Source organism: Eurytemora carolleeae, unplaced genomic scaffold (genome assembly GCF_000591075.1).
Source record: "Eurytemora carolleeae unplaced genomic scaffold, Eaff_2.0 scaffold597, whole genome shotgun sequence".
Lineage (NCBI taxonomy): Eukaryota > Metazoa > Arthropoda > Copepoda > Calanoida > Temoridae > Eurytemora > Eurytemora carolleeae.
This window is the reverse complement of record NW_019396500.1, coordinates 187,007-206,424: the sequence shown is the minus strand read 5'-3', so window position 1 is coordinate 206,424 and position 19,418 is coordinate 187,007. Positions and strand designations below refer to the sequence as shown.

Sequence of the window (19,418 nt, the reverse complement as noted above, 5' to 3'; positions counted from 1 at the left end):
TCCCTTAATCTGAGGTTCCCTGGTAGAATTCCCCTATTTTGATTAAACTGATTTGACTCAGATTATTTTTAGTTTGTATAAGTATCGTTCAATTTAAAGTTTGTATTTTGCATTTTTGTATATAAATATATTGTAAGAAAAACCGAATCGTGGAATATTTGAGAAACTTAGTGCATTGCTTACTGATTTTTATTCATATACAATAATATACTTTTAATTAAAAATAACTTTACGATGATACAAAAAAATTAAAAGGCGGTAAAACTTGCAAACGCAAAATATCATTCTAATTCAATATTTATATTTGTTACGTGTGTAGATAATAATTACACCGTAGGTCACTTTTAAAGGGGACACAGTAAAAAATGATATTATGGAGTGAAACTGCCCTTTGATGACGGGAATTAAAAAGTTGTGGCCTACATTAAAACATGTTATTGCATTTTCATGAAAAATATCATTGAAATGCTAAAAACATTATGCGTTGTTGCGTAGGTCCATTTTAAAGTTTTAGCTTAGAAAAGGAATACAAAATAAACATATACTAGGGCCGTGAATAAGATCAAAATTGCATTTATTAGTAATACTTTTGTTTGATCCTGTGCCATATGTTGGAAAAAAATTCAAAAATCAAGCGATTTCTCTCAGAATAACACATTTTTTGCTCCTCACAGGGTTTGGAGATTTTCCACGGGGTTCGGAGACTGTTTCTGCAGGGTTTTGGAGACTTTTCCACAGGGTTCATGGCCGCTTGGCCTTCCCTCCCTCGTACCACATAAGATTTATTCACTTATAGAAGGAACAGGGTTAAAAAAGGTAAGTAGAAATGTTTACATTCTTATACTACATTTTTATACAAGCATGTTCCTACATTACCACCTGATGTCTTAAATAGTCTCCTCTTCTGGCATGAATGGCAACTTTAACAAGTTTTTTTCCAGCATACTTCTCCCTATACAAAGACAAGAATTTAGAGGCATGCACACATAGGTATTTCATCTGAGAATTCAATATGGTTGATTTTAGGGTATATATTCCTTCGAAATGACCCATTTAAAATGTTCATCTTTCAAAGTTATCATTTTGTAAAAAATATTAAAGAGAAATTTCTATCGTATATTGTTGAATATATTTCACTTTTGTTGTAAGGTAAATATGGGTTTTTATCCAGTCTGTGTCATACATCACGAACAAGACAAAATTAAATGGTTTGATCTTACTGGTTGTAATATTAAAGGTGATATGATATCAGGTTGCAAAGATATAGGCATTGACACATTAGCGTTTGTCACAATTGAACTCAACTCCTTCCTGGTCTGTTGTTTTATGCCGTGTTACCATCAAAAGATGAAACTTTATTAACTTGTCTTTGATTTTCATAACAATAAGGGATAATTTTTAAATTTTATTCTAATAGCAATGGTCTTTATTTCAAACTCAACCAAAGTCCAACTTTTTTCTTGTACAACATCCTACCTATCAGATGTTTTTACTGGTCATACGCTTGTAATGGTCTGACGTTTGTCCCTGTCCAGCATTTGTACCAGTCTGACATTTGTACCAGTCTGATGTTTGTACCAGTCTAACATTTGTACCAGTCCAACGTTTTTACTGTTGGATCTTTGTAAGTCTGATATTTGTTGGTCAGGGGTTTGTACTAGTACCTATTATCATTATAAATACAATGGAAGAATTGTTCTTTTTTATCTCCTCTTCAAAACTCATTAATGGGACCCTATTGAAGCTCCCAGACAAATTCCAAGTTGTACTTTGGACAGTTCCAATTTTTTTCCACAGCCAGATAATGAAATAATTTGAGAGAAAATATATTTGTGACAATTGAACAAATATTTTTTATTTTAATAACAATTAAGTAGTTAAATTTAATTAGTATTAGTATATAAGTTTAGGATGAAGAAGGTATTCAAAATTAACAAATGACAACTGTAGGTACAATGCCCATAAAATAGGGGGAGGGGGGATATACCAATGAAAGCTTTTGCTCTGAACACTAAATCAATTAATAATTATATTGGTTTTTATCATGATTGAAAAAGGGAAAACAAATGTTCACTTTGCTTTACATTTGTTTTCTCATTGATTGATTGTCAGTTAATGGACATGAAGATTTAAATCAAATCAGAATTACTCAACATTCATGCTAGGGATACATTTGTTGCCCATATTCTAAATTTTAGTATCATTCTAAATTGTATACCTTAACCTAAATCTATGTTATTATTTTGCTTACATATTTTGGTTATGCTTGCATTAAAATAGCTTTAACATCAGTCAAAAAGAAATCCCGGGACAAGAAAAAATACCTGATTATCTTAGAAGACTTTTCGATTGCATCAAAAGCAGCTGCCTGGATATCTTCATGGAACTGTTTTCAGAAGTAAAATAATATACAGCTGTGTGAAATTTAAGTTTGGACAAGCTATTGAAAGTTTGAGAACTATATAAAGTCAAATGTTTAGGAAATAAATGGACAAACAGTGTTTAACATACCATTTTTTGGTTATTTTCTTCTCTTTTATTGAAAATAAAAATAAAATTTTTCTTAGTTTCTGGAACATTATGTAATAATTTTATGTTCTTATTTTACACTTATCCCAGTAAGAACAAGAAAGTCTTGGACAAGGTCAAGGGCGTCCTAAAGCTTTCACAAGACCCTCAATTTTCCAAAAAATATCTTTTAATTTGAGATATAACTATTTAACTATTCGAGTATCCTGCTTCTGGTTCCCTATTTCAGGCATGTTATCTGTTATCACTCGACGTCTTGAAAGTGTCTTGTGTAAAGTCAAAAAAGGACTTGTTCCCCCCATCCCCACATTAGCCTGTTCCTCACCATATTTTAACAACAACTGTTAGTGGCCTTGTCAAGACATGAAGCCAAGACAACCCTCAGTTTTAAGACGATATATTGCATCCTCATGTGATATGCCCCATCCCCATTTAAGCCTGTTTCCCACCATACTTGATCCACATCTGTTTGAGGGCTTGCCAAGTCTAAGTATTGTGACAATATCATATTTCATCCACATGTGTACCAAGACACAATGCCAGGCTTCCCCTTATAAAGACAAAAATCTTCCCCCACCCCCCTTCTTTATGCTGTCATTTTTAGGACAGTAAAATCTTTCAGGTGGACTTGATTTTTTAAGCTGTGAAGATGCTGTCTTTGGAATATATCTATTTAAAAGTTTAGGATGTTTAAGCAGAAAGAGTGACCACAGTTTAGTTTTTGTCCTTCCCCATGTAAAATAATAATAAAAATAGCATAGTAATAATAATAATAATAATAAAAATGATAATAATAATAATAATAATAATAATAATGATAATAATAATGGGGGGGGGACCCTATGTAAGCCCTGAATAGACAGTTCTAACTTCTTAGAAGAACCAGTCAAGACGTCCTAAAATATTTATTTGAGGAGCACCTCATGACGTCCTCTGTAAGTGAATGTAAGAAGAGTGCAGGGACGGGAGGGGGGGGGGTGTAGAATAGCTGAAGGAGACACTTCGGTCAATAACCAATGAATCTCCCCAAGTAACAAAACAGAAGAATTTCTCCAGATTCTCCAACCATGGTGACTTTCTTTGAAGAATTTCTGAGGAATTTCTAGAGAATCATTTCCTGTAACTGATTCCTCGGAAAGTCTCGAGAAATTCCCCAGAATTGGTCCCCAAGATGAGAGATTTTCGAGGGATCACAGTTTCGAGAAATTACGGAGAAATTCCGAGGAATTTTGTGGGGAAAAATTCCTCAGAATTTCTCAGGAATACTTCTCAGGAAATTCCTAACAAATTCTTAGGACATGGTCATCATGTTTACTGACTTTTAGGGAATTTATTAAGAGAATTAGTTTCAAGAAATTCCTGCGAATTTCTCTGGAATTTCAATAAAAGAAAATCCTGAAATTCCAGAAAAATTTTTGGTATTTGGTCACCAAGTTTACATTTTTTTTGAGGAATTGAATATGAGAATTAATTTTGAGAAATTCCTGGGAATTACTCCAGAATTTCACCCCAAGAAACTCCGGAGAAATTCTCCTGAATGCTTCTTAGGAAATTCCTGAGAAATTATTAGGACTTGGTCACCAAGTTTATGGATTTTTAGGGGAATTAAATAAGAAAATAAGTTTCGAGAAATTCCTGATAACTTCTCTGGAATTTTTCTTCAGAAATTCCTGAGAGTTTCTCAAGAATATTTCTCCAGAAATTCCTGAGAAATTCTCAGGACTTTTTTACTTAATTTTCAAGTCTGTTTTTCTCCAATAGGTGTCTCTGAGGTTCTCTTCTAATAAGCACTGCCATAACTAAATCTTTTTTCTTTGCATCCTTTTTAATAAAAAATGATAATTTTCTTTAGAACCATCTTTTTAAAAATAGTTTTAAAATTTTTTTCTTCATTTTTTTATTTTTTCTTGACAATTCAGTTGTCTGAATAAACAAAATACATGACAACTTCAGTAAGATCAAAAACGACTATATTATTCTGACTTAAGAAGATGGTTATACTTCTAAAAAGTTGGAGGGGCAATATAGTTGTGAAGTTATTCACTACTATTGGGCCTGGGCCTTGTTAGTGAATATACTCAGGAATATGCTGAGAATATTTTAAGATATTCCTGAGGAAGTCTTGAGTAAATCTATGAAATAGTTCCCAGGAATTGGTCCTGAAGAACTTTTTCCAGAAATTCTTAAGAATAATTCCTAAGAATTTCCACAAATTTTGTCAACATTTTCTCCGGTTTTTCTGCAGAATTGGTAACAAGAAATTCCCTGGAATTGGTTACAAGAAATTCCTTGGATAGGGCTATGAGTATTTCCTCGGAATGAGTTGCAAGAAATTCCTCAGACCCATTCCTCAAAATGGGTTACGCAAAATTCCTAGGAATAGCTGTCGACATTTTCACCGTAATTTCCTGAGAAAGATTCCTGGGAATTTCTTGCGGATTTTCCGCTAAATTGTTACTTGGGTCCAAAATTTGAACCATTCAATTGTGAGCCCCTACGCCTGAAGTAAAGAATATATTAAAAAGGGAAAATCTATAATCCTCTCCAGACCCTAATGGTATCCCATATGAGATATTAATCAAATGCAACTATCTTCACCACATGTTAGCCACCATGAATAATACAGTGAATGTTCTGGGATCTCCTCCCCATTCCTGGTCACTCAGTGTGGTCAAATTATTACTTAAGAAAGGACTGACAATTAACCAAGGAAACATTCACATCATCTCCCATACATCTTTAATTGCAAAAACATACCATCTTCTTCTTGCAAAAAGACTGACCAAGTTTTTAACAGTGAATAATTATATCAATGAGCAAGTATTGAAGGCCGTTATGCCGGTCATTAATGGCACTATTGAGCATACTGTCGTCCTTGAAGAGTTTATAAGCAAAGTAAAGATAACAAGAAAACTATCCATGCATTATTTTTCGATTGAGAAGATGCATTTGGTACTGTGCCACACCCTCTCATCACACATACCCACAAAAGGCTTAATATTCCTGAAGAAATTCAGCTTTATATCAACACCCTGTATAATATTCAACTTTCTATTGCATTTATGGACAACTTTTCTACTGATGGGTTTCCCTTTAAAAGAGTATTTCAAGGTGACCTGCTCAGCCCCATCACATTCCTGATGGTTTTCAATCTAATCATTGAATTTCTACAGAGTAATTATGTATGTGGATTTAATCTGAATGGAGAGAAAATTATTACTCTGCCCTATGCTGAAGATTTTTGCCTGATAACAACAGATGTGAGAAAACATTAGAAAATTCAGAATGAAATAAATCCAACATTGAAAGTGTGGGAATGAGATTAAAACGGTGCTATGGAAATGCCTCAACACGGAAAGGCCTCAACACGGAATCAGACCCAAAAACGGAAACCTCAAAATGAATTTTTTTGAGGCGTTTCCTGTCTTTTCAAAAATTAACGGAAATCCCTTTAATCCAATTTTTAAAAAAAGTTTGAAATTCTCAGTTTATTGATAGGTTTCCTCATTTTTTGGGTAAGTTTCTGGTTTTCAAAAAAAGTTTTAAAATCTCAGTTTGTTGATTGGTTTCCTCTTTTTTTTAGGTCTGTTTCTGGTTTTCAAAAACAAATTTTAAAATTTCAGTTTGTTAGTCGGTTTCCTCATTATTTGGGCCATTTTCTGGATTTCAAAAAATATCCCAGTTTTATTGGTTTGTCCCCTTTTTTTTGATCGGTTCCCTCATTTTGGGCCAGTTTCCGGTTTACAGAAAAGATTCATTATTTTCGAATTTCGATTAATTTTCATTAGTATCTGGTTTAAAATAAAATATTACGGTTTTGGCTTTAATTGGAGTTTTAATCTTCTTCTGTGCAGATACTTCAGATATTTCAGATTTTAAGTCAACATATTCTAAAGTAATAGTCAATTTCATTACAATTAGATGTTTTTCCATAAAAAAATGCATCTGGGCAATGAAGAATATGCTTCTAAATAACGTCACATACTATACATTGACGACAAGAAAATTATAGAAATTAGAAATTAGCAAAGGCTATTGTAAACAGTTAATGTAAAAAAGTTCCAAACTGTATTCAAACTTGGAATTATTTTGGTAAAATATAGTAAGTTTGAAATATCAAAGGTTTACACCACTCAGTGCAAAGATTTAGGGATTAGAATATTTGGGTTTGTGGCAAAATCTAGAAAACATTCTGAGACTAAGCCTGGCAAACTTCTAACTGATAATCATATTTGATAACTGTATTTTGATAGAACTTCTTTGAAATCAAAAATGAGACAAGATTATAAATGTTGGTTAGAATGATCAATCATAAATTCGATAAGTTCAGGAGAAAACGTAACGTTATATGTCCTTTTTCAATGTAGATGATTAAAATCATAATGTATTTTAAGTTTTTTTACAGAATATATAAATGTTTATTTCTTGTAATTATATCTGTAATTAAGCAAGGTACTTTTTCTCTCTACTGGCAGAAGACTTACTGTAATCCTAGGGTTTCCACATTTTAGGGTTTCTTGTCTTAACAGTCTCATACTTTGTCAGAAACCAATCAACAAACTGAGAATTTAAAGCTTTTTTTTGAAAACCGAAAACGGACCCAAAAAATGATGAAACGGACCTGGAAAAAAAGGAAATCGATAAACAAACTGAGAATTTAAAACTTTTACTGAAAATCAGAAACAGACCAAAAAAAGAGGAAACCGATTAACAAACTTTGATTTTAAAATTTTTTTTGAAAACCTGAAACAGACCCAAAAAAACGGGAAACAAATCAAATGCAAGTATAGCGGAAACCGACCCAAAATTTTTGGAAATCCCTCAACTCTTTTTATTTTTTGAGGGATTTCCAATAATTCTTGAAAAAAAGAAGGAAACAGACCCAAACTCACTTTTGTGTCCGTTTCCGTGTTGAGGCATTTCTGAGTTGAGGCATTTCCATAGCACCAGTTTTAGACTTCCTTGGCCATATCTTGTTCTTACTGGGATTTGACTATTTATTTAACCCTGTAGTGGCTAGGGGGTCTGAATTATATAGACTTGTAGGAGGGCGTCCTTCTCCCCCCTTCATTAGAAAAAGGCCTTATAGAATAGATACAGGGTGGAAATGCAAGTTCATAGCCCAATTTTTCAAGGCCAGCTCATTGCACAGGAAAATTCAATCGATAACTTTTATACATTGAAAAAAAATGTAAAAAATATTTTGTTTGCTTTAAATAAATATCGAAGTGTGGCACATGTTTCAAAATTCTTTTTTCAAGGACTTTTTAAAAATATATTTTTTAGATCTGTAGCTTTAGTCACAATAGCAATGGGCTATTTTTTATTTTGTTTACACAAACCAGACTTTTTACTGACCTGTACCCAACCCTTATAAATAAAAATCAAATGAATAAAAAAATCTTTTTAATTTCTCTTTATTAGAAGTAAAAAATGTTCACAATAATAGAGTCAAAATGAGTGTGCCAGGGCAAAAAAAAAACGCCCCTTCCCCCCCCCCCAGCCTTTTCAGGGGTAAACATGATAATTTTTTTATGTATTGCCTGAAAATGATTCTTCAACTCCTCTCGTATTGTATAAAAGAGGTAATATGGAGAGGGATAGGCACCTGGAATAATTAATTAATAATGTCATCAAAGGAAAAATCTCAAAAAATAATAAAATTGTTTCAATATTTTCCTGTGACTTTCTAAATAAATGTGCTATTTCATGAAATTTTTAAATGATAAGCTTCAAGGAAATTATTTTGCAAGGTTACACAAGGTTACAATTCATAATTTTAAAAGATTTGGTTTTGAATCTGCTGAAACCCACTCTGAACTGAAATTGGTATCACTCATTTTGAAGAATTTCTAATTTGCAATATAAATCATATCTTGATTAAAAAAAAATATCCCCTTGCATGAGATGTACATTGAAAAATGTTTAAAACTACAGACAATTGTTTAATCCATCTAATTATCTAGATGCATTGTGAAATTTTAGATTTTAATTAAAATTCTTAAAATGATTCTAAAATAAATGCACTATTTTTTTCTAACATCATGAAAATATGATGACCATTTCTCTATGGAAAACATTTTGTTCAAAGAAAATAAAAATTCTAGTTGTAAATTTAATCAAAATATTGACCACGTCAAATTTTTTTTTGGGTGGTTTGATAAACTATGATTTGGTTTATTAATGGTGTTCTTTTGGTCAAAAAGTTTAAACATGGAAAGAATTCAAATCCTCAGGGTTATATTGTTTAATGTCTTCAATTTATCCAAACAGTGCGATATGTGAAAAGACTAATTTTATTTGTTCTGGATAACACTGAATGGCATGAACTAATTCTAAGATTGTATTACCCACACTAAGTATCCTGTTGTACCGATACTTGTCCACATTCTCAATAAATTCATCATAAAAATACTCATTGTACTTGTTCACAGAAGCTATTGTTGTAACAGGAACATCTCCAAGAATAGCACCTATGATGATTAAGCAGGTTACATTGTAAAAGGGACTGTGACCCTCCAATTAAAGATGAAATTACCCTATTCTCAAGTTGAAAATGATATCTGATCAATAATGTTGAAGATATGGTAGTTTACCTAGGTTTAAAAAAATGTCTACTGCAGTAGAAGTATGCAAGTCACTTTTGTAGTGACCCCAATCAAAAATGATCAAGTATCAACATTTTAAACATTGACATTAATTCATAGTAAAAAGAATTGCAAAAAAATGTCCGAATAATGATAAATATACATATTTATAAAGCCCTTGACTATGCCATTTTAAAAATGCAACAAAATTTGTTAAATTTGTCTAATTAAGAAAAACTAAAAATGGGAAATTTTCTTCTATGACAGTATGCAATTAATTTTGCAAAAAATTTGTTTGCCTTACATGTGCAATCCATTTTTTAATGTCACAGACTTTCTAAAAAGCTAAAAAATTTCAAAATCCGACAACTTACAGTGGGTCAAAACAAAAATTTTGTTTGTTATTGAAAAAAAAAAATTCAGACAGTGAGGTTAAGGACTCAGGCAGCTAGTATAAAAGCCTGTTTAAGACCTTAAGGGAGGGCTATGGGTATTAGGAAAAAGCAGAAAATTTCAACAGCTCAGACAAATAATTTTTGGGTTTCATAAAAAAGCTACAAGGGGGGGGGGCAAATTGACCCCCTCCCCCCCAGCTGAAATAGGGTTTAACTGAACTTAATATTGTCTAAATAATTAGCTACACAATATATAATTTTAAGTTATCATTAAGCATGATGCTAACTGTATAGCACTGTTATATTGAAATTTACATAGAATAATTTTCATTATGTAAAGATGGCAATGCATGATTAACTGCAGTACCATTGAAAACTGTTTATATTTCCCTGATGTTCACTTGATGGTAAATTGTAATGTGGTTATTAAATTGAAAAAAGGCATGAATATTTTTGAAAATAAAACATTTCTGTTTAATTAAAGTACCATAATTGTGGAGTTTTTAAATTTGCTCCTACATTATTGTGGATATTTATAAGAAAATGAACTTCCAGTTTGTCTGTAACTTTTTTATTTACTTTTTCTTGTTTATTAAAGAAAAAGCCCTATTGTAAAATATTGTATATTTATAGGGTTCCAGCTGAAAACATGTGAAATTTCACTAATATAGTTATTCTATCTTGCAAACTTTTTGCAAAATTTGGGGAAATGAATTTTACAAAAGAAAGCAAAATAAAATATGCAGCTATTTCACCAAAATTTTAAAGCTTACTGAAATTTATACTGTTGTGCAATTTATTTTTCTTGAAATAGATTAACACAAAATTATGCATTTTTAACTTAAGATTGTTAATCCTTTTTAAAATGGTAAAGTATGATATTCACCTTCTCTAAAAATGTATGCCTCAGGGGCAAAAGCATTTCTCATCATCCGATCATCATACTTTGATAAAATTGCTGCAAACCCATACTTTCAGTAATTAGTCAATTAATTAGGGTCTCACATTTAAATCTACAGTTGCAGCTGTTACCTTGAAACTTTTTGATATTTCATAAGATGATGAAGATTTAAAAATAATCATGTTTTGTTGAAAAACGATGTATACAAGATAATTAATTTTAAAGCAAAACACAAACAATTTTTTTTTTAAAGATAAAAATGGATTTCAAAAATGTTTTTTTTTAACGATTTTTCAATACTGACCAATGAGATGAGACATATATATTTTGAAGGTCTTTTTTTCTTAGAATTTAATTGATTTCTAAAAAGATAAACATTGTAACTTTTGCTAAAATAACCAAATTGTTTAAATTATTAAAATGATTAATTGAATTCCTTTGAGAGATACTGAAAAAGTTAAAGTTAAAATTATTCCTAACATTTTATTATCGGTTTTGTCTTAATTAACACTTTATAAATCAAAGTAATAGAAAACTAGCCTCATTAAAATAGATAATTTTATGATTGAATAAAACGGAACTATATTTACAAAATTAAGAACACAGTGATACTAATTGAGATAATGTAGATAAGTGGAAATAATAGAGAACACACCAGGGAATCATCGGCCAATCCTGGCCAAGACAGTTTAGCTCTGACCATTTTGCATGGCGTTGTGGTAATGACTAACTACTCCTGTAGTCTAAATGATCAAGAGGCTTTCAGATAGGGTTTGAATATTAATTAAAAGATGAAAAATTAAAGATGTGTTTAAAATTTAGGTTTCCACCAACATAAGCTAGGCTATTGTCAATTTAGCTTAATTTAAGTCTATTTATTGGAATAATTCTTGAAAATATTTATGCTAAATTTACGTCAAACTCATTCTATGCCAATTCCATATCTAATAGATAGAGTAGGAACTGGATGTAAAGATGAATCTTTTAAGTTTTTAGTTGTCATTTAAATGCAAATTTTAACTGGAGCCATCATCTGAAGTTGGTTAAAAGCAAAGTCTCCAATGCAGTTTTTGAATTGTCAAATGTAAAAAATAGTTTTTTAACTATCAACTTAACATATATGATCTTATCACAATATTTACCATTAAGCTTTCTTCATGGAATAACCTGCCTTTTGACTAAAAGTATATTGAAAAATAGACTACTAAACTCTTTTTAGAAAATTACATTACAATCAGTTATAAAGCAGATTGTTATTCATGTAAAACTAATTAATTATGTTTTATTAAAAGTCTAGTTATTCCAACAAATGTGTAAACTATTTTGAATAAGATAAAATCGAACCCTGATCTCTGATAGTTTTCCTCAATTCTATTTAATTAAAACAAATTTGTATCATAATTGAAGTTAGTTGGAAAAAATAATGAAATCAGCCAAGAGCTATTTTCCTCCTAATTGCTTTATATTTGTATTATTAAAATAATTATCACTTTGAAATTGTAAATATATTCTGTATACAAAGATAAATGTTTTTTAGCAATAAACTTTATCTATCTATCTACCTATTTATACAGCATATAAGTATTATTTTATATTTAAGAATACTAGATTTATAGAAATAAATGAATTTAATACTTACCAGAAGAGTGGCATATGCTTGCATTACATTCCCCAATCTTCCCATACCAATAGTCTAGAATAAAATGACTTTGTATCCTTTACGTTAAACCTAATCCTGCTGAGGGGGGGGGGGGTTTTGAGTCAATTCACCCCCTCCCTCAGGATGTTAAGATTTTCTTACTTTTTCTTAATACTCATGGCCCTCCATTTTAGTTCTAAATCTGGGCTTTTATAATAACTGCCTGAGTCCTTAGGAACACTACCTGAATGACTACTTTTTCTATAACAAACTAAATCTTTGTTTAGACCCACTTTCAGTTGTCAGTTTGATAATTTTTAGCTTTTTGGAAAGCCTATGACATAAAAAGCAGATTGTACATTTTTTCCAAGGAATTTTTGCAAATTATTGGCATACATTAGTTTTCCTTAATCACACATCACAAGTGGTGGTGGGGGTTGGAGAACACTAGGCGGAGACCATAGCATTAATTAAATCAGTCAGAAAGAGTTTTAGGTGTAAAGGTAGGAGCCTAGGTCTACTCAAGAAAGAGAACACTGGATGTCTAAATATATATTTGCATACAATGTATATAATAAAGTACAAATAGGGAGTTGACAGGAACTGGTCAACCTCCATATAAACATAAACAGGGATAAATATGACAAATATATATGAATAAACTAGTCTTACACAGTCCCCCCCCCCCAGATTATTGAGGATACAAAGATGGGGCTGACTTGGCTTGCTTTGAAGGTTGAACTCTGAAGGGAAGAGTTGGAGGTTGAACATTTAGGTCTGAAGTTGGAGGAACAGATCTGGTTGCCCGTGGAAGAGGTTTATCTTGTATCCTAAGGCAACCTCTTGGAGGAGGCTGAGCTACTAAAACAGGATCAGTGTAGAACACTGGTTTTAACCTGTCAATGGATACAGTGTCAACCTTAGATCTAATCTGCAGCTTAAAAAACTTATCTTCAGGCTCAATAACCAAGTATGGTCCTCTGTACAGTAGAGTAGGCTGAGGAGAGGTTGAGTCCTCTCTTACATATATATACTTGCCTCGGAGGAGATTGGGAGGAAGGTGAGAAGGTGGAGCTGTGTGATGATGTGTTGAACTGAACCCTGAGATTGCATTCTCTGTTTTCCCCAGAAAACTTGATGGTTGAAGTTCACTTGCGTCCAGAAATTCTCCTGATAGTGTGAGAGGAGATTCATAGACAGACTTGGAAGAAACCTGTATCCTCTTTAGGCTCAGACCTCAGACCAAGGAGGGCAAGAGGAGGTTGGAGATCCAGGAGGACAGATTATCTCTGGATCTGAGATCAGATTTTAAGTAACGATGAAATCTTTCTACTAAACAATTACTTCACAGGTGGTAGCTAGTAATGAGAATGTGGTCAATTCCAAGAGTGGAACAAACCTTGGACCATAATGATGAGGTGAATTGAGCTGCTCTGACAGAGGTGAGAGTAGATCTTGAAATTGAGGTATTGAACTTCCTCCAGCCATCTGGTGGTTCTTTCCATCATGGTGAAAAGATATGTGTATCCTTGGCAAGCTGGAAGAGGACCAACCAGGTCCATGTGGATGTGAGAGAAACGTCTAGCTGGAACTGGGATGGTAAGGACAGGGGAATGCACATAACTGTAAATCTTGCTTTTCTGGCAGGATAAGCAGGCTCTGGTCCAGACAGAGACGTCTTTGGATATAGATGGCCAAACAAACCTTCACGATAAAATTCTCCTTGTTTCAGGTATACCAGGATGGTTGACCTGGTGTAAAGATAGGAAGAGCTTGTAATGAAGAGCTCCAGGTACCAGAGGTCTGGGAGGTCCTGTAGAGATGTCATCAAGAAGCTGGAGTCCTTGAACAGGGATAGAAACATCATTAAGGGATTTTGGGGTTGCCATCCACTTGACTGAGGGACAGGAGCTTTGGAGAAAGACGAATTTTTGGTAAGTTGGGAGGTCATATGGAGGCATCGGAAGGACTGGGGGAATTGGGGAAACTAGAGGCATTGTAGTTGTTGGAGACAATGGATCAGGGTGGATGCTGTGGGCTGAAGCTAAAGGTCAGGGAACCACTGGTTTGATAAGGTGTCAGCTAAGGAGTTCTTCTCACCAGGGACCTCACAATGGAACTGGTAAACTCGGATATATATGACAGGTGACGCTGTTGACGAGCTGAACAGGGAGGAAATGAACTTAACAGGGCAGTAGTGAGATGTTTGTGGTCTGTGAATAGTGTGAACTCCCTCACCTCCATCATGAATCTAAAAGAGAGAGTTTCTTGGAGAAAAACTCCATGGGGGCCCAGGAACCACCAACTAGTTGATGTAAAACTCCTCCTACATGTGTGTTAGAAGCATCTACTTCCACACAAATCAGAGCATTTGGCACAGGATGGACAAGAGTTGGAAGGGATGACAGCAGAAATTTGGTGGAGGGACAGGCGGAAGTCATCTCTGTGGACCATTTCAGGACTTTCTTGGATTCTTTGGGTCCCTTTAGTGCATCTGTTATTGGAGCCAAAATCTTTGATACATATTCTACAAAAGTTTATCATCCTAGGTAGTGCTGTAATCCGCCCATAACTGTTGGCGGTGGGGAAATCTTGAAGGGGGGAGGTTTGTTTCTCTATTGGTTGAATCCCATGGGCAGAGACTCTGTGGCCCAGGAACTCCAGCTGAGAGACTCCAAACTTGCACTTGGGGAGACAGATGGTGAGGCCAAGTAATCTGCAGAACAGAACATAGGTATTCCACATGGTTCTAGAGGCTAGGAGAGAAAACTAAAATATCAGCAACTTAAAGGATAGCATAGGGCAGGCCAGCCATTATCATATCCATCCTTCTTTGAAAATTTTGACCTGCATTTTGTAGATCAAAGGCATCTTGAGGAACTCCCAAAGGCCAAATGGCGTAATGATGTGAATGGGTCAACTGTAGGTCCAGGTATAATATTCTCTGGTCTCTGGTTGATCCCACTCTATTGTGTTGTCTGTTCCTATTTAATGTTCTGGGTGCTATGTCAGTAGCAGGACCCCATTGTAACACACTTGTATTCCTGTTATGGCGTTCAGTACTTTATCTGGAGCCTGGTTTATAGCTGCGGTGTGCTATTTCTGTCTCTACCAAACAGAGCTAAAATAATTTCTTCATCTATAATTCTAGCTTCCTCCTCTCGTATTTTGTTGCTCATCCATGATCTATAAATATTTCAAAGTGGTGCAGAACAGAATATATATTAGAGATAATTGGTTTTGAGGGACAGAAAAGTAAAGAAATATATTTCAACCTCATGAAAACCTGTTGTGATAAAGTATGCTGGATCATATTGTAAAAAGCTTTGTATTGAAAACAAAGTGGTTTAGCTCGCAAACAAATTTCTTATATACTCAACAAACAAAACACAGGTTTTCAATGAGATTAGCATTATGGATAATTGGTTGATAATTCACGTGATTAATTCATGTACCCTCCTTGTGTTATACTCGTGGTAAATCTACTTTTCATAATCTTGAAGATTCTTCCTGTGCACAGCATGAGTAAAAAACGCGAAAATATTCTTTGAAAATTCTCGTTGTTATTTCACATGTTGTACATGTAGCAAAATAAACCAGTGCAAAATCTTGCATATTCCTATCGTGTTAAGCTCGAGTAATGCAATGCCAGAATTTTTAGACTTTAATTCTCGTAATTATCACGTGTACTATATTTGAGATAATTCTATAGTTCAATTCTAGTAGTTTTTTCACATGTTCTGCTCGTAGAAAAGATACCAGTGCAAGCTCTGGCATATTCCAAACGTGTTAATCATGAGTAATGGAATGCCAGAATTATCTAGATTTTAATTCTTGTAAATATCACGATTAAAATATTTGATATATCACGGGAAGAATTTCATCTTTCATTTTTAACAGAGTTGCAAAATCACAACACTACCAGTCTATCCTCATCTTTTAGAAACTAAAAGTTTATTGTAGTAAAATGAAATATTTCAACTGACATAAATTTTTCAGATTATAACAAGCATGAGCATAGCTTAGAGAAAAGTTTCACATTGAATTTTGTATTGTATTTCTCAACAACCCCTTTTTGGAATATCGATATTTTATTATGAACACATTAACATAATTGAACATTATTTAGACTTGAAATATCACTTTGTGATAAGAAAAGTTTAAAGTTTACATGTTCAAGATGTTTAATGTAAAAGATATAAACTAAAATGTTTAGTTTCTAAACATTTAGTAATAATTATATACTTTTACACAGTATATTTTATAATATATTTATTTATCAGAAATAAATTATGTATCCCCCCCCTTTCCCCGGGTTTTTAAAAATGTAATTAAAGTAGATGGGAGAAAAATAATTTTCCCATGTAAAAAACCCATGTTCATCTCGTAAAATAAACTCAAGTTTTCGCAATGTAAAAACTCGGTCCTAGACCCGTGATCAAATTGTCAACAATCACCTTGACAACACGTGAATTATCACGGGATAATGACGGGTCACTCGTGTGAAATAAACCAAATAATCTTGTATTCTTCACGGGTTTTTGTTTGTTGGGTAGCAAATAAATTTAGATTGAAAACAATATTGTTTAGACTGAACAGCAAAATCGCCAACTAAATCAGATTCAATTAAAATTATCTAATCCATACTTCAGTCGAAATCATCCAAATTAGCAGATGTGGACATTCCTAGGCCAGCCTCTGAGATTTACTACAAGGGTCAGATTAAAGTAGAGGTGGAGATCCCAGTCCAATCCTGGGAATATCTAGACTAATCCTTGAGAGATTAGTAACAACCAGGTATAAATCACAGGAATTTCTTCATCCACAATTTACTCCCATGGTTAGGGTATATCTAAAGGTTTCACCTTAGATCCCGTATTCCTTAACCCATTGGTGATGAGACAGTCAATTTAGACCAGGTAAGGTTTTTAATTTTTAGCGCCTTCATTTTTAAACCAAATGTCGTCCTGTTTCATTCCCGCTCTTCCTACAGATATGCCAAGTATTGCCTATAGGTTGCAGGCATGTAACAGATTGATAGGGTGCCTGAGCAGCTAGCAACAATGGTGGGAGAATCAAATTCAGGAACCTCCAAATCCAACAGATAGAAATCAGTAAAAAAAACTTTCAAAAATTTTTTATTTCTATGAAAAGTGTGTATTTGATGTTAGTTATATGCTAATGTTACGTTCAGTTTAAAAATGTTATGTTTACTGCTCTTTTTTTGCCTTTTATCTACCTGGTTAAAATTGTCTGTCTCGGACCAGGTCAATTTTGACCGCCTGGTCGAAATGCCGATTTTTATGCACACACCCCCATTAAAGTATATTAACATACACACCCTCATGTATAGTATATATACACCCCACCCCTTATAGATTTAGCTGATTAGCATTAATCATCAATCTTCAACTTCAACCCTCAAAACAGTCAACAATTCAGTCATTAATCCAAACGTGAAAATATCCCTGAGGCCGTTCCTTCCATAAACTACATTGGTCGACAACTTGACGTCTCCTATATTGGTCGTGAAATGTACGGAGAAATAGTGTTTTGTTTAAATGCGTTCTTCCATTTGTTATTAGTGTCCGAGTATTGTCCGACCATAAACACATACATATGCGACCCCTATCGACGGAGAAAAAGGGAAAGCTTATTACGAATTTGATTTGAACGCGGCAAACTATCTTAAACTATATAGGAAATTGTACTTTGATTTAATTTCAAATTCATAATGGATCTTAAAAACAAGACACTGCAATCAATTTATGAAATGAAATCAGAAAGCTACTTTGATTAGTGCTGCCACCTTTTCTCAAATAAATCATGGCCACAGTACGGCTAATGCACGGCTAATGATCCAGATACCGTATGGCGTGAGAAACTCTGTCCGTCCATGAATAACTCACGGGAGACATCTAGCAGCCAAATTATCGTCCTCCAAAGTACGTGAACTACACGTCCACTATCTATAGAAGGAACGGCCTCTGATTATATTCTATGATATCTATTATTTATAATTGTAACAATGCATAAATTGGCCTTTCACTAGATTTAATAATTATTATATAGATCATGTTTAGAAATATGCAAGGAAATATTAAGAATAGGAGGAGGGGGCGATAGGGTTTCCGTACACTTTTCTGTGGCCTGTGAGGTTTTTGGACTGCTGAAGAACTTTTTTGCGTAACAATAATATAAAGATTGTAAACAATAACACAAATGATAAACAGACATCTAGGGGGCAGGATAACCTTGAATTTGATTGAAAATGTCTCTGTAATAATTGGTCCTTTTCGTATAAAACTAAAATCCTTAACTTTTCCAATCTTTTGTAACAATTGATAATACTACTTTCACAGTTATGCATGTTTACATTAGATCGGCTGCCTTCTATTCAATATCTCCTTGGAAATATGTGTTTAAATGAACATTGATAGATACAAAGATAGTTAAGAANCATGTTTCGTGGGACACCCAGAAGATAGTTAAGATAGATAGATAGATTTGTGGACATCAAATTTATCTATCTATCTATTTATCTATCTAGTCGATCAATCTATCTACCTATCTATCTATCTTCCCCTTCATCTTAACATATCCTTAAAATATAAACCTTAAATATTTGCGGGGAAAACTGTTAACAATTTTGAACTATGTTATAGTTATGTAGAAAGTTATAAATTATCAAAAGTTATAGCTTCTCTGTCTATAGTTGATGAGATTAATAAAGTGTATTAATTTGTACTGTAGAAGATTGTAGTGTTTAGCAGCGAGAGGAGGGGGGATAGGAGTAACATCCCAAGTAACAATTTTGAGGAAAATCCGCGGAAATTCCCAGGAATCTTTCCAATAACCATCTTCTTAAGTCAGAATGTTATAGTCGTTTTTGATCTTACTGAAGTTGTCATGTATTTTGTTTATTCAGACAAGTGAATTGTCAAGAAAAAAAAAAAAAAAATGTTTTAAAATTTTTAAATATTTTTTTTAAAGATGGTTCTGAAGTAAATTATCATTTTTTATCAATAAGGATACAAAGAAAAAAAGATTTAGTTTGAGCAGTGCATAAAAGAAGAGAACCTCAGAGACACCTATTGGTGAAAAACGGAACTTAAAAATTCTGTGAGGAAGTCCTTAGAATTTCTCAGGAATTTCCGGAGAAATAATCCATAGAAATTCTTAGGAATTTTGTGAGAAAAATTCCTGAGAAATTCTCAGGAATCTCTCGAAATTTATTCTCTTATCTAATTCCCGAAAAATCTGTAAACTTGGTGACCAAGTTTTAAGAATTTCTCAGGAATTTCCGGAGAAGCATTCTGTATAATTTCTTAGGAATTTCTTGGTGTGAAATTCCGGAGAAATTCTCA

At 33.2% G+C, this 19,418-nt stretch overlaps 1 protein-coding gene across 1 annotated transcript; it reads right to left on the bottom strand.

The window, feature by feature from the left end:
• Positions 1–871: 871 nt before the first annotated feature.
• LOC111704443 (uncharacterized) lies at positions 872–10,583 on the bottom strand (the record flags this gene model as incomplete). Its single annotated transcript, XM_023476680.1, has 5 exons — positions 10,398–10,583; positions 8,880–9,002; positions 8,073–8,137; positions 2,325–2,386; positions 872–952 (listed from the first exon to the last, which is right to left on the bottom strand). Coding segments are annotated over exons 1-5 (377 nt in total), but the record flags the coding sequence as incomplete, so codon positions are not given.
• Between the last annotated feature and the right edge of the window lie 8,835 nt (positions 10,584–19,418).